Here is a 20,064-nt window from a genome sequence, read left to right as displayed (position 1 = left end):
TCCTATCACGGCATCCCAACACGTTGAAGGCGGAAGCGGTCAAAACCTGCGCGTCGCCTGCAGAGGAGGAGAGATACGCGCCCGGAGACAAGAAGATGCCATGGAAGAAAGGGAGTGAAGAGAGGACACCTAACCCTGATCTTGAAGCCGTCCAACGGGAACCGGAGCCTGGAGAGTTCGTCGGGGAAGTCCGACACCGCGCTACGACCCGCCACACTCCAGGAGGAGGGAGGCTGGCTCAGGTACGTCAGCATCTCCTGGGTCTGACTATATCACGGGGAGGGCACGGATAGTCTCGTGGGAGGACACTGCTTTCTTTTCTTTGGGTTCCACTTCTTCCAGCGGAACCGGTGAATCCCTCACTCTCCTCACCCTGTTGTTATAAGTGACAGACGGCAGTCACTGACCTTCGGTCTCCTTTCTGTTTTTGCGTTTTTCTTCCTTCTGATGCCCTGACCTCCTGCCTGTGACTACGATCAAGAATTCCAGATGACCCCACCCTTCTTGGGCCCGGTGAAAGCGAGGAGAACTTCCTGAAACCGGACTCTTGTTGTTTTTTTGGTTTTTTGTTTATTGACTGGACCGAGCCTTGTGATTAACAAAATAAACAGACACCCTAAACCTCTCTTGTGTTTACAGCCTCATTAGAAGACGGTCTCAGGCCTTACCCCCTTCTGTGGGGCCGACAAGCTGCAACGAGTCTAGATAGTCTGTTATGTCAGATTCGGTTGGGTCTGTTTGGGTGGTGTATAATTGTGCGTAGAATTTTGTCATGGTTTGCAGGACTTCCGATGGCGAACGGGATGGTGGTGCATCGGGATTGTGCAGTTCAGCGATGTATGCCGAGCCGCTGGGTGACCTTCCCCGGCCTATCTCCCTATGCAAATTTGTGCAAGTCTTTAGTCTCCTTTTCTGTCTCTACCTGAAATTCGGTTAGGTTGACTCGTGTACGAGCCAATAACGTGGGTGATTGGGTCCGAAAATATTGGCTTTCTAAATCACGGATTTCATTTTTTATTTTTGTCAATGTAGATCGTATATCTTTGAGTACCCCAGACTGTAAAGCTATGCATGTCCCTCGTATGACCACTTTGAAGGCCTCCCAAACAGTTCAGTCCATTGTGCCCTCATTTAGTTAAAAATATTCTGGTATTTTGTTGTGCAGTTCTTACCGAAACACCGAATTGAATAGTGCTTTGGGTGGGAAACGCCAGGTGAATGGCTGGATGTATGGTTTTGGGACGCGGAGCGGCAATAGTAAGGGAGCATGATCCGATAGTGTCCTCGGGAGGTGTGAGACATCCGTAACCCACGAATTTAGATCTTTAGATGTTAACCAGAAGTCCAGTCTGGACCATGCGCTATGTTGCTGAGTGATGCAGGTGCCCTCCCAGACGTTGGGGTGTAGTGTGCACCACAAGTCTATTAGCCGGTAGTCTTCTATTATGTGCCTGAGTGCGGCTGCCGCCTGAGGGTGCTGTGTGCAGGAAGTTCCCACTCTGTCTTCTTGCTTTGACAATACAACATTGAAGTCACCCCAGCACCCCCATAATACCGCTGCATTTCCCAGGGACTGAATCCCGTGCCTTACCTGGTGAAAGAATTCGGGGCTGTCTGTGTTGGGGCCATTTGTATTTGCAATTATGACCGGCTGGTGGTATAATTCACCCTGCAGCAGTATGTAGCGCCCCTCCGTGTCAATTACTGTGTGGTGTGTTTTCCATGGAAGGCCTTTCCATATCTGGATTGCCACCCCGCTGGAGTAGTTTGAGTAACTGGATGTGATCGCCTCTCCAATGCGATTGGATTTCAGATTAGGTCTCGATGTGTCTGTCCAGATGCGTTTCTTGCAGAAGGCAAATGTCTGCACCATGCTTGATAAGATCAGAGTGTATCAGTCTCTTTTTTCTATAATCGTTTAGCCCAAGCACATTCCAAGTAAATCATTTCAGTGAAGTCATTTTTGGGTAATATGACTAAGGTGCGACAGCGGTGCGAGGCTGTTCCCTGTGTCTCGTAATTTGTCATCCGTGTGGTGTGTTGTGTCCAGGGGCGTAGACCACGTGCAAGCAGCAATGGCCCTTTGGTATGGCATCAGATCAGTTTGTAACCTATGATGTGACTTCAGCCACAGTCTTGCAGTTAGCTGCAGTAAACTATAACAATTAACAACCCCACCTTACCCTCCTCCAAAACCAACCCCCCAATCAGGTTGTGCATACATCCCCCTGAACTGTTGTGCACCTAGTCACCTAGGGTAGTTGGGAATTATACCCGGGGGAATGTGGGGTCGCCGGCGAACTCCCCTACCTCATACTGCAGGGTGACCTTGCCTGCTAAGGGACATCACTGATCTGGTAACATTAAGTAGCATGGTTCATATCCCAGTGGGCTGCGCTCTCCCTCTCCCTCCCATGTTCGTGAAATAGTCTATAGTGTCACTGTGGGGCCCTATTATCCCCCCAGTTAGCACAAAATGACCGGTGGTATGTTCAGTGTCTGCGTTGCAGTGGTGGACTTACCTGCTCGATCCAGCAGGCTCAGTTCCTGCATCCAGGACTCAGTCATTGTAGCTCAGGTGACCCTCCCGTGATGCAGTTCCAGGTGGTTTCTGTGACTGGTGTGCTTTAGCTACTCGCTTTGCAAAGGTCAGTGCTGCTTTTGGGTTTGCCATTTCCGTGTACTTTTAGCTTGGCAGAGTAAATCAATGCATACTTTGTTCCTGACTGTTGCAGCTCTTGGCCGGGGGAAACTCTCTGCGGGCCGCCTGGACTAGTGTAAAGTCAGGGTATAGGGATATGGTGTTCCCTTGGTACTGTATGGTTCCCCGCTCCCTGGCAAGCCTTAGGATCGCATCTCGATCTCTGTAGTTTAAAACCGAAGCGAGGATAGGGCGCGGCTGTGCCCCCGGTGGCGGTCTTGGGCCAAGAGCGGTTGCGCACGTTCAATAAGAAACACGGCCCAAAGTTCGTCTCCAAATAGTTCTTTCATCATGGCTTCTATGTACCGTTCCATGTTTTGGATGTCTGTGGATTCAGGTATGCCGGTAATGCGCACGTTGTTACGCCGCGACCTGGCCTCCAAATCCTCGTTTTTGGCCTTGATGAGGTTTAGCACGGAGTCCATTTGTAGGAGTTTTTCTCGTGCTTCTGTCTGCATGTCCTTGGCATCCGATACCCTAGTTTCAAGTGCATCAAGTCGATTTTTCGACGTGTTTGGTAATTCTATCCATGCGGGCCGCTAGGGTATCTATTTTTGAGTCTATGACTTGGAAGCTTGTCTTCACGTCTTTGAACATTGCACGTATGTCGTCCTCTGGAGAGGTGCCCATAGCTGCGTCTCATGCCCCCTCTGGGTCAGTGTGTTCTACCTCTGACTGCTTGCTCGCCTTTTTATCGAATGTCAGACGGGTTTGTTTGGCATCTGCTTTCCCCATTGCTAGTGGATTTGATTGATTTGGTTGGGGGGATCTCGCCCAGCCCTCCAACACGTCTCCTGATTCCGCTGCGGGCACCCACACGGGTATGGCCTGCGAGGTCCACGATTCCGATGTCTGCGTACCTTTGTGACCTGCTGCCTGTCCTCTATCTTTGCCTGTGCGGCCCGGTTGGTGTTAGTGGCGCTATGTGGGGTGCAATTCTAATGAGCGGCTTCTCTCTGCAATTTCTGCCCTCCAATCTGGCTTGACACGCTTAATGTCCAAGATTCCCAGGCTCGTGACACAGGAGGATCAGTTTGCTCACCTCTTCAGCCCAGCGCGTGATTGCCACCACAAGTCTAGCTTAGGAGGCTGCCATCTTGAGGGCACAATAGTTAGTCAGCCATCTGGCTAAAGCCTTGGGATACTTCAGGTGCTCCACAATATGCCGAGGCCCCCCCGGCGCAGCGCGCACAGCCACCTGCGGATGGGTATTACTTGACAGTGTTAGCAGTTGTTCAGCTCGGCCCCCCGGTTGATTGCCTCGGGTGAGCAGCGACGGTGCGCTGGCTTCGTCGAGGTCCTGCCTTGGACGCAGCGTTGGGCACTATGGCGGCAAGCTCACGGTCTCCCGCAGTGCCAGGTCAGCCTGCCGGAGGCGATATCAGCATGTATGCGTGGGTCTCCCTAGCGGGCCTCCTACTCCACCCGTCAGCTCACGCACCAGCTCGATACAATCATGCAGGTAGCCGTTTAGCCGTAGCGTCACTCACCACAGTGGTCGTGAGAATACTTTTTGGGTCCATTTTGGAGCCTGTAGTGTCTGTGCGTTAAGTTGAGCTGCCAGTAAAACCAAAGCTGCGTTCGATCAAGTAGCCTTTTCCAGGTCTCTGCAGCAGCAGCGTGATGAAACCAGGCTTTATTTTTTTTTTTATAGCTTTATATAGCATATACTCTGCTTAAGGACATTGAAGTGCTTTACATGATCACCAGATTACATTACATAAAGTCAGATTTTTTCTTTTTTGGCATAAGGTGATAAAGTAATTTGCCCAGAATCACAGGATGTTGAGCCGAAGCTGGGTCACAAAGCTGGTGCTTCAGTTCCAAAGTTGGCAGCTCTGGCTGTTAGCTTACATCTCCCTTAACTGACCTCACCCTGTGGGGTGTCTTGTGGAAGGAAAATGGCAGATTTCTCCCACATACTAACGCATCACAGGGCCACGGAAGAAACAGGCATTAGCCCAGCAGGAGAGTGGTTGCTGTTTTAGATTCCATTTTGTATTTGCTGTTGCAAGATGATGCCTAGATGTTTGCTAACGTTTTATGGGGCTTTTTTGTCAGTGCTTTCTGGTGAGTATCTTTTTCTGTTCACAGAGAGCATTTTGCCCTTTAATATCTAGTCTTCCTTTTGGCTAGTTTTCGTTCAACTCAATAGGGTTCTTTTTAACAACTTTTAACAATTTCACTTAAAGGGAAGTGAAAAAAAATCTGAGAAGTTAAAGTTGTAAAAAGGAACTGTGTCGTTTTATGGTTATAACTTGTTTGAGTTTCCTTACTTCCCTTCCAGTGAAGTTGTATTTTGTTTGTTTTTTAATTTTACTCAACTGCAGATATTTGTTTTATTTTTACCCTAGTGGTAAGTAACCCATTGGGCTACTACTACCTGTCACTCCCCTTAACGCTCCTGAATTGAGTTTTTAGAAGTCACCCTTGATGCAAGGAATTCAGATTAGACAGATCCAGTAGGGGACAAAGAATAGCCGCGAGGCAACGAGAACTGAAGACTGCTGTGGACTTTTGGTGCGAAACCCTGCCTGCCTACACCAGTCTCGACAGTCGTGACCGAGTGACTTCACCTCAACGTTATTGGCACATAGCTGGCTATTTGTCTTGAAATTCTGGTTTCTCACCAATACATTTTGTGGTCTTCAATAGAAATCTTTTATACACTTGATAAAGTTACGTAGACCTAAATTGAGTATTTGAAAATGAAGGGGATAGATGAGACACATACAAATAGCAACTAAATACCCTTAATGAAGTTGACCCAGACCAGCAGTTAGTTTGTATTTGTGAACAGGAAGATGAAGCACTTGAATATTCCTAGAGATGGAACTCACTACTCTGTTGGTTATGTTCGCAGAAGCTGTTTGTGATTTAATGTAGCAGAGTCCTTGTGTAGAAGTAAGGTTGAAATGATGGAAGGAAATCCTTCCAAAGGACCGCCTTTCAGTAGTTCTAAGAAGCACAGAATATATTTAATAAATGTATAATGTATTCCCATACAGTGAGTAACTTATGGCATGCAGGTGTAAAAATGCACTTTCTCTGGGCTTTGTTACATTAAAGGAAAAAATGCAAGTGTAATACTTTCTAACTTCCTTGTAGCTAACCACATATTGATGTCAGATAAAGACTGTCTGGTCTGCCTGATCAGCCCATTTCACTGCATTCTACAACACTGTTGGTTCAATTTATCTATTTCTAGTTCTTGATCTAGTGCTACAAACCAGGAAAAGTGTCAATGTGCTTTAAGGTGCTGTTCGGCTTCAACAATATAAATATATCAATGATACTAGCAGGAATAAAGTTGGCTTTAATGAACTACAACAGGATATGAAAAGTGGCTGATTTAGATATGCATTCAACAAGTAGCCAAGATTATGATTATAGTGAACCATAAATTAGTTGCGAGCAGTTGAAACACATCATAATTCGTAAGTGAATAGAATTTACAAGGGATGGAGCTATATTCTTGCCATTGAGGTGTGGAAAATATGAGGTAAAGCATAGAACATGCACAATTAGCCATGCTGTAGTAAGTTATCCTTTAGCATCTTTTTAAAGAGGGACAAGGAAGGTAGAAGTCTTATGCGGCAGAGCATTCTATATATTAAGGGTATTTCTGGATAGTGGATCTTTTCTTGAAACAAAAGGTTTTAAGGAGCAGTTGAGGTTTACTTCGTGGAGTTCTGTCGCAGTCTGATCTCTCTAGTCTCTGTACAAGATATTACGGAAAGTTGAGGGTATAGTATTATTCACATAGCAGGAATATTCTACTTAGTCTCTGTCTTTGTCAAATAATATTGATTGAAATGACTGAATGAATGTCGGCATGTCTACGGTATTCTTTTTCTTGATAAAAGTCTATTGGTTTTGATGTGGATTCTAAATGAGACCGGGTTTAAAAGCTGCTTTGAAGCTGGCAAAGGACGGTGATACTCTTTGAGTTGCAGCGGAAGAACATTTCATAAAACAGGACCTGCCGTTGAAAATGTCCTACCACTCCTAGGTCTGAACTTAAACCTGAGCAGGTGCATAGGGTACTGTTTTGTGACTTGGGGAGTTGGATCCTAGCCGAGTATTCCTCAAAGATGGCAATAAACATAATTTTGGCAAGTGGTGCTTCCAATATGTAGTCCTTAAATAGAAGTGCTTGTAGAGACTGAATTGTTTTACAATTGTTGGTAAACCGAAAATACTCTTGTGTGTCGTTTGCATATGGTTGTACTTTAACTTCTGAGTCCGCAAACAGCTGGAACAGATGTGCTATACACACATTAGCCAAATAAAGAAAAAGGATTAGCCTAGAGGGACACCCCAATCTGGAGTTCCTGACCAGGATGGCAAGGGGTCTTGAAACACTGTGTGTGCTTGATAATAAGAAGGAACTAAGCAGTTAATTGCTGACAGCCCGGCATGTGCTACCTCTATTAACCTGTGGAGCAGGATTTGAGGAATCTCCTTTGTCTGTCCCCAGGCATTTCCCATGAATATTTAAAATCTGTTACAGTTGTGACCTCCAGTTGAAAGACGCTATAATTTAATTACCACCTTTTATGTGATAATTTCCTCATGATACTTAAATGTACCATTTCTCATGTTACTCATGTGCGCCCTTCATGAAGTTACTTATGTGTTCCTTTCCCTGGTTTCCATGTGAAGACATACAGTGATAAAATTCAGGGCCTGATTTAGAATTGAGTGGTAATGGAAAATCCTGTGATTTTTAGAGGAAGTGTTAAATCCTCTGTTGGAGGAGTCACCACGGTGGAGAATCCCCAGCAGAATTTCCTCTGCCTTGAGGATAGTATGGAAAAAATAATTTTGAGAAATGTGACACCTTTCTACTATCTTGGTACCTACTCGCTGGACTCTTGGAGATTTGCTCCTTCACCAGAAGACATACTGAGAATCTGCACAATACAGACCAAATCATATAAACAAGGAGAATTCATATTTAAATAAAATGTCTTGCAGGCTAAGTTTATCCCACCTAATTTGCTGTTAATATTGCAGGTCTACGAACTGGACGGGACAGTGCATGACAGGGCATGGGCCCTTCAAGCGTACCAAGATGTGGCCGAGCAGTTTGTCAGTGAGCACCCCGACTTCGTGGGAGTCAAAATTATTTACACAGTGCACAGGTAGGAAGCCCAGTAGCAACACAAGCAGTTTTTGTTTTGCGTTTCTATCCCAACATTTAAGTTGGCTAAATGGATTTATGTATTTGCAGTGCTTAATTTGAGTCGGTGGAGCCCACCAGCAGTCATTTTTGGGGACCAGCACTTATTTTTCCTCATCGGACATTTACTGAGAGCAAAAGAGGAGAACACATACAATAGAGAAAAAACAAAGAGAAAGACAGAAAAACTGAAAGGGAGAAAGTAGTAACATGCAAGACTGAGATAAATGGACAGGGAGTGTCTCGAAGTGTATTAAAGAGACATGACGTGGTTTCAAGACCACCCTGACATTTAATATTGCCCGATGTGTGCTTCTGAGAAAAGCTTTGGCTACCAGCACTCATATTTTACAAATCAAGCACTACACACATGTGTAGGAAATATGCAGGTAAAACATTTAATCCTTCAAAGCCCACAGAGACTTGCCCAGCGCCCTTTCAAGGGTGACAAAATGAGCTCCAAGGTTGAAACTTTGTACCATCCTGGAAGGAGAAAGACTGGACAGTGCCTCTATGATATCCGAGCCATGAAAGGAGGCAGGCAATATTTGGATTTATATTCTTACCTATCCATGTGCAATTTATAGGTAAGGGGTTGCTAGTGTAGGTACTTGGAAGTTTCGTAGCAGAGCAACTTTGTCCTGGGTGCAAGATAAGGACTGGAGTTGGGGATAAGTTTTAGGAGCCGAGTCTACAGCACAAGGTTCACACACAAAACAACATAATGGTCGTTTTGTTTCAGACAAAGTACGCATTCAGAATAGCAAAAAAGGTAAATATGCAGTTGTTAGTGAATTAATACATTTAAAATATTCAAAATATTATTGGACAAAAAAGTTCAAGAGCTAATGAATATAAATGGGTGATAGTTATGGTAGCACCAGTCCTATAACTTCCATTTCTCTTTTCCTTTCCTACTTCTACATGCCCTAAATTAATAGATCAGTAGTTGTATTAATGGTGAACAAGTGTCTCCTTAAGGGTAGTTGATAAATCATTTCTATTATTGACGAAGAAGTGTCCCGCTAGGGGACCACCACTCAAAATCCCTCCTGTTATTCACTTTTTCACTCCCTGTACCATACACCAGAAGTTTCAAAATTATCCTTTTTGAGTAAAACGTTTTTGAGACTGGTCTGTTTCACGTGGTTGTATGTGTCTTCACAAAACACAAATACATAAAAATTCAGAGAAAGCATATCGGGTTATGAAAATCAATTCATAGAATTTCTTTTTCGAAATTGTCCTTTATGTGTATTATTTAAAGTGCAAATTAGGTGTAACAAGGTGTAATTAACCTAGAAAATGTGTACCCTCGTTGGTTTTTCCTCAAGGTTTGCACAGATTCTTTTCCCCATAAGGCTATCCCTTTTCTCAATGTCATAGGATGACATGGAGGACATTTTAAATTACTGTTGGGGTATTAAATGCCGGGGGCTTCAGCTTCCTCTTCTATTGTGCTTCACCTTTTTGTCAATTTTAAATTGTTTTCCCTCTTCCCCAATGCTACTCGTTTTTACCACTTTATTTTGGTGTATGTCACTTTCCATGCCCTCATTTCTCTTCCTAACCAATTCCCTACAGTGCTTTCCTCTACTTTTAACCTCTTACTTCCTCTTGAATATTAGAATTATGTTACTAAACCAGGAATTTGCTGTGAAGTCCACAAAATGTTTACTTTTTTTAAATAAAAAATGAATATGAATATTTTTTACATTATTCTATGGTTTGTTTTCTATTATTTATGAACAAATTATATATTTCTATTAATTTGTTTTGCCACTCAATTGGTTTCTGATTATTTGGTGGCTTAGAAAGGGATTTGTTATATTATTTTTATTTTCTCTGACAACATTTTGGTTACAGGTAGATTAGGCTGAAGCCATATTATCAAAATGACAATAATACACTTCATCTCCATAACCTCATAAACCTATATTATCCCCTCACCATCTCAGATATTCTCCAGGGTGGATTTAGGCTATTAACATATTACACAGACAGACTTCATTTATACCCTCTACCACATCATCTTTTACTACTTAATTTTAATTCACCATCAAAAAATAGTCCACAGACTAACCAGTAAGTCGGAGTGATCCCAATGATTTTGGGCAACTTGGCACCGCCAGATAATCTTCCAGAGGTTGCCAAGCGCTATTATATGTACAACCCTTTATGTTTAGCTCCGATGTCCATTTTTCCATTGAATTTCCAATTCTTGTATTGTTGAAGCAGCTGTGGACTTCAATTGTTGTGCTATTAGCTGTTTTGCATCCTATAGCATATTGGTAATCAATCTGTGGTCTGTTTAGATAAAAGAAATTAGCTCCTAAGACCAGTAGTTCTAGGGCCTGGTCGTATTTGGTATTCCACTACCCTATTTACATGACTTAGAATTACCTTCCAGAACGATTTCAGTCTAGGGCAAGACCATTATGTATGCACGTTTTTATTCTTTTGCTGTTAACATCGCTCACTATTTTTAACCTCCAAATGAGTCCGTTTCAGTAGGATTCATTTTTGAGGCAAGCTGTTTTGAACTGTTCCCATGTTGGATGGCAGAAGCAGAGAAGCTTCCCTGTTCATAAGGCTATGTAGGATAGATCTTGAATATTCCTTAGTAGAGAACTATAAACTGAGCTGGTTAAGAGTGACTGGATATACCTCACTCCTGAGTCAGGGAAAGCTGGGTTTGTTTCTGCTCTGTAAGTAGTAGACCCACATTACAGATCCCAGAGACTGTATTGATGATGGGCACCTCTTTATACCAGATGTTGGGATCCTATGTCTTAACCTTGCAGAGATTTGGTAAAGATATTCTGTTGCAGTGTGGAGAGGTGCCCTGTTTCACATTGAGGCTACAGACATCATTCAGCTCCTCCCCATTTCTTCTCCGCAGTTATGGGTAACTACTTTCGAAACAAGGAATGTATTAATTTCAAAATAGCACCCGTGTTTATCAATTATCTTTGCACATTTTTTTTTCTCAAGGGGCTGTAATGAGACCACTGCTAAAGATGCAATCCAGGCTGCCATCCAACTAAAAGCCCAGTTTCCAGAGACCCTGGCTGGCTTTGACATGGTAACTATTAAGAACTTTGATTTATTTTAACCTGCTTTCCTCAGCGTAGCCTCTAGTAAAGCTTCCTCACTCCCATCACCTCTATCCAGTGCCCCGGTATCGTATTATCCAGTCACCCTGCACCAGAAACCACAGTCTACTTTGATTGCCATCTGTGCCGCTCCGAATTTGTCACTGCCACTGCTAAGGCTGCCTGATCCCACCTCTTCAAGATTTGCAAGTACTGTTCACCTCTCATTCCACTCTGCTACAAATCTAATCATCACCTTGGTCCTAATTAAACTGGACTGCATTGAAAGCCTCTTTCTACCCAGATTTCCAAACTTCGTAGCCCAGGTTCTCTTCAACTTGCTTGCTACTCGCTCACCTCCGTGTATGCTCACCAAGATGGCTGACCATAAGCACGTTGCTGATCTTACCCCACTAGTCCATTTCTAATGCTCCCTCGGTCAATCAATTGCTCTGTACACTAAATGTTGGAGGATCACCACTCAATTATTCAACGACTAGCTGCGCCCAGATTCTTCTGCACCATGACTCTGCTCTAGTCATTCCCCCTTATTGCCCCATCAGTGCATACTCAGGACATGAAGGCATCTCCATCACTATCCACATGCAAAGTTGTCAGCAGAAGCCATCTCATTACAGGAAGATCATCCATGAACGACCCAAATCACCCAGAACAACAAATTGTCCATCTCCACTGATCAACAATGACATCCATGTTTTGTTCAACACCGTGCATCTCACTCCCATGCTTCTGATCTCTCAACCCTGACTGACCATGAATTCTGTTTCCCTGGCCTATATTCTTCTCTGTAGTATATTCTATGTGTTCAAGTGATCCTTGAGATATCTTGGTGTAGATAGAAACGTACTCTCTAGAGTTGCCACCTCTTTTGTCCTCCTTTGTCTGAAATGTAATTATACTTGTCACCTGAAAATAGTTTCAACCTTTGTTTTTGCGCCATCGACTACATTTTGTGAGCTGTATCACAGTATGGAATTCTGTTCTTCCTCAAGGTATTGGTCTACATTTTAAAGGCTTGTTTACTTCAGCTTACTTCAATGCAGTACAATGCCTGATACATCTCGCTAATTCTATTTAGTGAGAAACAGCCAAAGTCTCTAATTAAAGCCTCTACACATATCTGCAACACTTTGATGAAATTTGGCAAAGAACACATACTGTGATGGAGATGCTGTAGGGCAGTGATTGAAAGGTTCTCAAATTGTATATCCTCTTCTGTGATGCTTCAGATTAGCTTTACAGCAGAATAGAAGCAGTGTCTGACACAGTCACGGTGGTTTCGACAAAAATGTCATTGTTATTTCTTGTTGCCTGCTTATTTCCACACAGTTTTTCCATAGCCCCCCCTACATTCTACCTTAGTACCTTTGGCTTACCTCTTCTACCCCTGTGATACTTTATGATGCTATATTACAAAAAAAGAAAGTGCAGGGTTGTTAGAGGTATGGTCTCTGGCCACAGTTCTGGTGAGAAAAAAGGATAGCATACTTTTCAATCCAGCGAGAAATGGCTCCAAAGAATAGGCTCCTGCACAGACAGCATCTCTTCTACATTAGTCATGCAAAACTAATTCCACAGCGCATACCTGGAGGCTTGTCACTGAATATGTTTTGTCCGCTATAATATTTGTAGAATACATAGGATCATTGCCCGAAATGGACAATGGACAGATGCCTCAAGGCATTTGTTCTTCGAATCCCAACGGTCTCGGCACTCAATATTGATGCAGCAGAAGCATTGGGGGATTTTTGTCATCTCACTTATCCACACCAATCACAAAATAACTATTCGAAACGTAACTCTAATGACGGGCCCATAAGTCACTATTACACAGTTAGCAATATCAAAGGTCCTCCGATGAATCTTTGGTAGAGCTAAAAGGGACTCTAAATAATGAAAGACAGAATGCTATTTCTCCACGAGGACCTACAATTGAGAAATACGCTAAACTTTAGTCATTATAAACATGTCCAAATAACTTGAAACTCAGGATTAAAGACAAACACTATTCTCTTCTATTTAGATTGTTTTCTTATTATCTCATGAAATGAATAGTCAAACACAAATACAAATTAGAATGTCATTATTTGGTTCACAAAGATGCAGATTAGATTTACAATAATCATAACAGCTCATTTATGAAGGCATCAGACCATCAGATATAGAGGAGTGAGAGAGAGAAAACATCAGCAAACACAGTTGACTTACTTAACGGAAATACTAATGTACAGCGTGCAATTAGTCTGAAAAGCTAACCCCGCGGCCGTTAGGTAATAGCAAGAGCAGCATCACCATCCGATGATGTGCAAAGTCTCAAGAAAAGTCTCTCAGGATTAGCAGGTAACGCCAGCCAGATAATCGGGAATCAGCACGGCATTCAGCATACCACGAACGCAGGGACAGGTCACCAATCTTGTGAACAAGCCGAGGAACACTTTCCCACAGGAATCTTTATAGTATGCTACTTCCTTTCTTCTGTTAATATTTAGCATTTTCTTTCTTCAGCCAGACTCTCTATTGGTTAACCACGATGGTGTGACAGTCTACTGACCGTGACTTTACTACTATTTTCTAAACACTCTTTGTCTAAATATTGTATAACTTCCAAAAGAGGAAGAGGAAGAAAACCTAGCTACAAGTGTATTTGAACATTGAAATGGTTACATTCATGTCATCTACATCCCTCGCCTAGACAGGAAAGAACTCTAAAGGCTTATTCAGAAACAGGCAAAATATCTGTACTCTACTTAGCATTTGTAACATTTGAAGGAGAGGAGCACGGAAAAGCACATCTTCTAATATTTCTAAAGCCTACATTATTTTAGCAGAACAGAGTATAATTTCTAAAAAGCCTACATTATACTTTCATGAACAATAAAGCTTTTTCTTTTATTGTTTATTTTCTGCAGTTAGGAAGACAGATTAACATCCAATTAGCGATATCATGGTATTAACTAAGAAAATCATACTTGTTGTGCCTTATGCACATTTCACGTGTTGTACACCCTATTATTATATTATAGTAATTCCACACACATTATAAAAACATGCATTAGGGTGAATTACATTGAGCAGATTTTATCTACAAAAATCGTGCTCCATCAATATTGTAGAAGAGGAGCTTATGGCAGGGTCCTCTGTCCATGGCGCACTAACCTAGTTGTGGGGAACTAGTGCCGGGTTCCATGGAGGTAAGGACCTGGGTAAGTCGCCCGTCTGTAGATGGTTGAAGTTGCAGCAGGGGTTCTTCTTTGCCGACAGCTGGGAAGAAGAGTTCAATGGAGAGAGCATCTCTGGGGTTTCTCTCTAGGTATTTCAATTCAAGTGATTCACACAAGGTGTTTGCTGCCGGCACCATTTCAGGAAACTCTTTTCCTTGTCAGTGTCATTATGGAGGCAGGACATGGACATTCAGCCCATTCAGGATAGCAGTCTTCATGATGTTTTGTTTATATTGCCCAAATCATTAAGGCATTATTACGTTCTCAGTTCTGTATTTTCACTTTCTTGCTTACTTCTGGTATAAACAAATTCAGTTTGGATGTTATAATTCGCCGCCATGCTTCGAGTTCCATTTTTGCCATTAGTACACTTGTGATGTCAGCTTTTGTGAAACAACAGTTTCAGCCGCAGGAAGCCACATCTGCAATAGAACCCTAACAGTATGTAAGATCTAAATATAATTACATCCACAGACAATGTCTTGAATGTAAAGTGGGAAAAAATGAAAATCACAATAAGGTATAACACCCAGTTTCCATCTAGTTTCCTCATGTCTCGAACCTCCAGTCCCAGCATCACTTAATGCAAGTATATATGCAACTTTCAGGTAGGAATAGAAGGTGGTGTGTCTATGGTGAGACTTGTACTCATTAATGGTTTGTGTAGATAAGTAAGTTCTGAGGGGGGCCCATTTGCCTTTCAGCCGTGAGGTTATTGGTAGCATTAATGTATAGGTTTCTATACGATCTTTGCAGACTGTCAGGCCTATGATCCAGTCAGTTGCCCTAGGAGTGTTGCAGCTTCCCCAGTATATTGCAACCCTACGTTTGACCCAGAGTGAAGCTATTTCTGTGTGATTCCTTTGGGTATGTCTTTGACATATCCTGTAAGTGTTATAAGCGGATGGGGTAATAGGTGATAGTCTATCATTTGGGCGAACAATGCAAGAACCTCCGCCCAGTAAGATTGAAGTGAAGGGCTCTCCCATATCATGTGAAAAAAACTGCATGTTCTGCACCACAACAGCTACAGTTATGAGGGTGAGCTGGGTCTATCCAGTACTGGCGAGCTGGTGTACTGGAGGCCCTGTGTAAATATTTAAAGTGGATGAGTTAATGGCGATTATTTAAAGATCTTCTGCCAGTTTAGGTCCAGCAGTATTTTCATTACAAATCAGATAAAGGTATGCCTAAGTTACCATCCTATGCTTGTGTGACTGGCATGGCCCTAATAACTTGATGCTGTAACATACTGGCATATAGTCGATATAGCCATCTCATCGTTTCAGTAGAGGTTTTTTTTAACTACATTTGTTTATTGACATTTTACAAAAACAGTACACATGCTACATCACAGTGGATAATCTATATGATCAGGTGTAGAATCCAACAAGAATGTGTAAACTTAAAACATAAAACAGTCAGGAAGCAATATACACTTCTATGCCGCATTGAAATTGCAACATGGCAATATGTTTGTTATCTTCTCACAGAGGGCCCGCAACAGGCGGCATACAAGTGTCTAGTTATAATATCTTCTCAAAGGAGCCGTTTTGGGGAATTTTTTCACATGTTTGTGATTCAAGTGATTGTGATCCATGAGTGTCTGCACGGGCTGGGAAGGAAGTGTTATAATCTTGGAGCGTTTTTAGCCACTCTAGGAAGGAACCCCATATATTTTGGGGTCTGGAAGCTGTTGTTATCAATTCCCAGAAGTTAGTTAATTGAGTATGACTGAAGGTGACATCTTGCATCCATGCCTTAATCGTGGGTGCTCTCCTGTCGCCCCAATGAATGAACACTGTACATTTAGCTAACAAAAGCAGCATGGCATGTAATTTGCGAGTCTCAGCTTAGTGTCTTTCACATATCCTAATAATCCAATGATCGGCTGAGGTTCGCTTGGTGCCCCTAGTATTTCTTGAATTTTGCTAAATATGTCAGCCCAGAAGGTAGCAATATGTGGGCAATACCAGGACATATGCAGGAAGGTGGCAGGAACAAACCCGCATCTCCAGCAACTCTCATCAGGTCTGATCGCCATATAATATAACTGAGAGAGGGCCCTGTAAAATCTATGTAGATATTTAAAATGTATTAACCTCGGTCTATAATTTGGTTAGATCATTTGGAGTTGGCCACAACAGAAAGACCATTTTTCATCCGTTATCTGACCATCTAGGTCTGCGTTCCAACAGTGCTTGGCCTTGGGTTTAGTTAGTGGTGCTGCGCTTTGCATGGAGCTGTATAGTTGTGTGATCAGTCTACGGGGCGAAGCGTTTGCCATCTGCTCGAGTGCTGGTAATTGAGTGGGGGAATTGGGGAAGGTGGCATGTAGTTGCCTACATGTTGCCCTGAACTTAAAATAGAGAAACAACCCTCAGCCATAGGTTCTGGTGGGGCGCAGAAGGTATCGTCAGGATAGAGATCTGCAAAGGTCTCAAATCTCATTGATCTCGCCAGAGGTAAGTTCCCGCCGTCTGCCATCGCCGGGATCTGTGGATTTCGTGGGAGAGGGGCAGAGGGGGTATACAATATCTCCAGGTGAGCTCTAGAGCACATCCTGTCCCAAGCCCACCGAAGGGTTTCAACTCTACCTATTGTGTCCCTCGGTCTCCAGTATGTTTGATAAATAGCCACTTGGAGGGGGATTGGGGCTGCAGTATCCGCCTCCACAGCTACATGGGGCTGAAACTGGATGGGGTGTAGCCAATAATGTAAGAATTGAGCTTGTGCTCAGACCGCATAGAGCGGTTTATGGGGAGCCACCAATCCTCCCTGTGTGAGCAATTCCCAGGAGATGCGTGCTTGCTTCTCCGCCCAGAACATGGAGATTAATAAAGATCGGAGGGTTTTGAAAAAGGCTTGGGTGAGCAGTATTGGAATATTAACAAATAAATATAAAAATGTAGGCAATCCGGCTATTTCAGTGATGGCTATTCTACCGGCTAGAGAGATCAGCAGTCGGGTCCATGTTTTTATTTTCCCTTCTAGTCAAGAGACAGACCGTCCATAATTTAAGTTCCATATTTCTTGTGATTCCTGACTTAGCCAGATGCCCAGGTATTTCACTGGATCATCTGCCCATTTCAATGGTTGGTCCAGGTCGAAAGGCCTGGTTGCCTCGGTGAGTGGAAATAGGGTAGACTTGGTTCAGTTTATAAATATTTCAGAGAGACCGCCAAACCTTGTAAGCTCCCTGAGTAATGGACCTAAGTTAACCTCTGGGTCAGTGATATGTACGTCAAGTCGTCTGCTTAGAACGTGATTAGGAGCCCTCTGGTGCTGAATCCCAATCCTCTTGCTGCATGATGCTGGCGAATCCTTGCCGCTATCGGTTCCATCGCCACAGCAAAGAGGAGACGGGAAAGGGGGCATTCTTTTCGGGTTCCGCGAAATATGCAGAAGGGGCCCGAAAGCATACCATTCATGCGCAGTCTTATTTGTGCTATGAAATTTGGACTGATCCTGATCCTCCCCAGTATGGCAAATAGATAAGGCCATTCCAGCGCATCAAAAGCTTTAGTAGCATCTAGGAATGTCACAAGCGCCTTTACTTTAGGATTTAATTAATGTAGCACCGTGAAAAAGGTGTGGAGATTATGAGTTGTAGATCTACCAGGGATTAACCCGGACTGGTCAGGTCTTGCTATCAGAGGGAGTAGAGGTTGCAGTTTATTTGCAAGCAATTTCACATATATCTTGGCATCTATATTTATCAAGGATAGTGGTCTATAGGAATCAATCTCTTGGCTTGGTTTTCCGGGTTTTAGTAGCGTTTGAACAATCGCCTTGCGTATTGATAGGGGAAGCATGCCAGTAGTCTGAGCCTCTTCAGAGACTGCCAGGAGGTGGGGCGTCTGCAAATCGGCATAGGCCTTATAGAGCGCGGTTGTTAAACCATCAGAGCCTGGGGCCTTGTCCGTGCGCAGGCTGCTAATCATCTGCAGAATATCATTGGATGTGAAGGGTTCATGGTAGAGAGGGGGCGGGGTGGGGTGTTAGGGACGACAATGCTGCGGAACTACTTTCTCCTGTACTGTCCTCAGTTGCCTAGTTCTCTTGCACAAGATTACTGTATGCAACGCTGATTTCATGCTGCAATAGTTGGGGAAAAAACCAATAAAAATTGTTTAAAAAAAAAAAAAGGATGTGAAGGGTTCATCCATATATTCTCCATGTGCCCTCCCGAGCCACATCAGTTCAATAGAGCCAAGGAAAGATTGAAGCTCCTCTGGCACTGTCTGATGGGTAGCGGTATATAATATGGTGTAGAAGTTGTTAAACCGGTCCAAAACCTCATGGGGGCCTCTGACTAGTGTTGAATCTTCTCCCATGATTTCAGATATGTAAGTGGCGATGTGTGGCGTCTTGAGCATATTCTCTAAGGTTTTGCTTGGCCTGTCCCCCTCCCCGTAGCGTCTAACTTGGGTGTACTTACCCATAAATTTCACCTCTCATTGACGGTAAACGCTTTGGTGGTATAGTATGTATTTTCCAGCTCCTTGATGCAGGCCTCTAGGGCGGCTAGCGTGCCTCTAATGACCTTAAACACCCCAGCATAGCGTGATATGCATTTCGCCCGTATCACCACTCTGAACGCCTCCCAAAGTGTTGCGTGTGTGGATACAGACCCAGCATTAGTGGCAAAGTATTCATCAATATCCCTGTGTATCTCCTCTCTGCAAGCGGAGTGCAGGAGGGCGTTTGGGGCAAGTCTCCAATTAAACACCTTTTGTGGTGTGTCCGGGACAGTCGGCTGCAGTAAACAAGGGGCGTGATCTGATAGTGTTCTAGGGAGATGTGTGATGTCCGTAGCCCAGGCCGCAATGTCCAGAAAGACCAACCAATAGTCTAACCTGGACCAAGCTCCATGGTGGGCTGGTATACATGTGCCCTCCACCACACCTGGGTGTCACCGCCTCCAAATGTCAGCCAGACCTCCGTCCTCTATTATACCATTCAAAGTGTCGCTAGAGTTGGGATGCATAGTGCGGGAGGTGCCTTTCCTGTTGAGGGTGTCATTCAGTACAGCATTAAAATTCCCCCCACACACACACTATTGTCACATCCTAAGATTTGTATTTTGGCCCATACATTACGAAAGAATTCAAGGCAGTCCGTGTCCGGCCCGTACACTGCCGAGAGTGTCATCTTCACTCCTTCCAACATGCCGCACAGAATCAGAAACCGGCCTTCAGAGTCCAGTTGTGAATCTATTGTTTTCCAGTCTAGACCCTGTCGGATTAAAATTGCTACCCCTCTCGAATAGTTAGAATAAATAGAGGAAAAGGTATGCCCCCAGCGTTTATGATATAATTTAAGATCAGACAAGCTGTTTAAGTGGGTTTCTTCGATCAGACATATGTCAATATGATGCCTACTCAAGTAAGAATGGACCAGTCTGGTCTTCGTGCAGTCAGTCAGCCCTCGGATAATCCAAGTTAAAAACCTGTAATTAGTCATGTCCACCCAAGGTGTGTGTGCTGACCGGCCGAATCCTGTAGGTCTAATTTAAAGTGTTTAATGGTTACCCCATGTGGCATCACTCTAAGAGCAACCTCCCTCCAGCGAGCCCCGCTCCAAGCTGTTTGGTATGCTGCAAATAGCATCAATGCATACATCATTATTTAGTGCTGTCCTGGCTAACTTCCCAACTATAACATTCCCTCCCCCCACCCACACCAACCCCCAAATTAGGTTGTGTAATAGGTCCCCCCCCCCGAAGAACAAACTCAACAATGTGCTCCAGATCTGAGCCTGGCAACAAAACTTGGGAACTCTCCCTGGAGGCTTGGGATCTCCAGCACACAGCCCTGCAGTGAGGCGAGGTGGCAGAGA

At 43.7% G+C, this 20,064-nt stretch overlaps 1 protein-coding gene across 4 annotated transcripts in view; it reads left to right on the top strand.

The window, feature by feature from the left end:
* LOC146854818 (adenosine deaminase 2-like) overlaps positions 1-20,064 on the top strand; it is a 516,331-nt gene that overhangs the window by 271,619 nt on the left and 224,648 nt on the right. For all 4 annotated transcript variants that reach the window (XM_085652178.1, XM_085652180.1, XM_085652181.1 and 1 more), the window contains 2 exons: positions 7,721-7,848; positions 10,881-10,971. In XM_085652178.1, the coding sequence (XP_085508304.1) occupies positions 7,721-7,848; positions 10,881-10,971 (219 nt within the window). The remainder of the gene's footprint in view (positions 1-7,720; positions 7,849-10,880; positions 10,972-20,064) is intronic.

The sequence above is a fragment of the Triturus cristatus genome, chromosome 4_1, assembly GCF_964204655.1.
Source record: "Triturus cristatus chromosome 4_1, aTriCri1.1, whole genome shotgun sequence".
Taxonomy (NCBI): Eukaryota; Metazoa; Chordata; class Amphibia; order Caudata; family Salamandridae; genus Triturus; species Triturus cristatus.
Note: the sequence above shows the minus strand (reverse complement) of the source record. Positions and strands in the feature narration are given on the sequence as shown.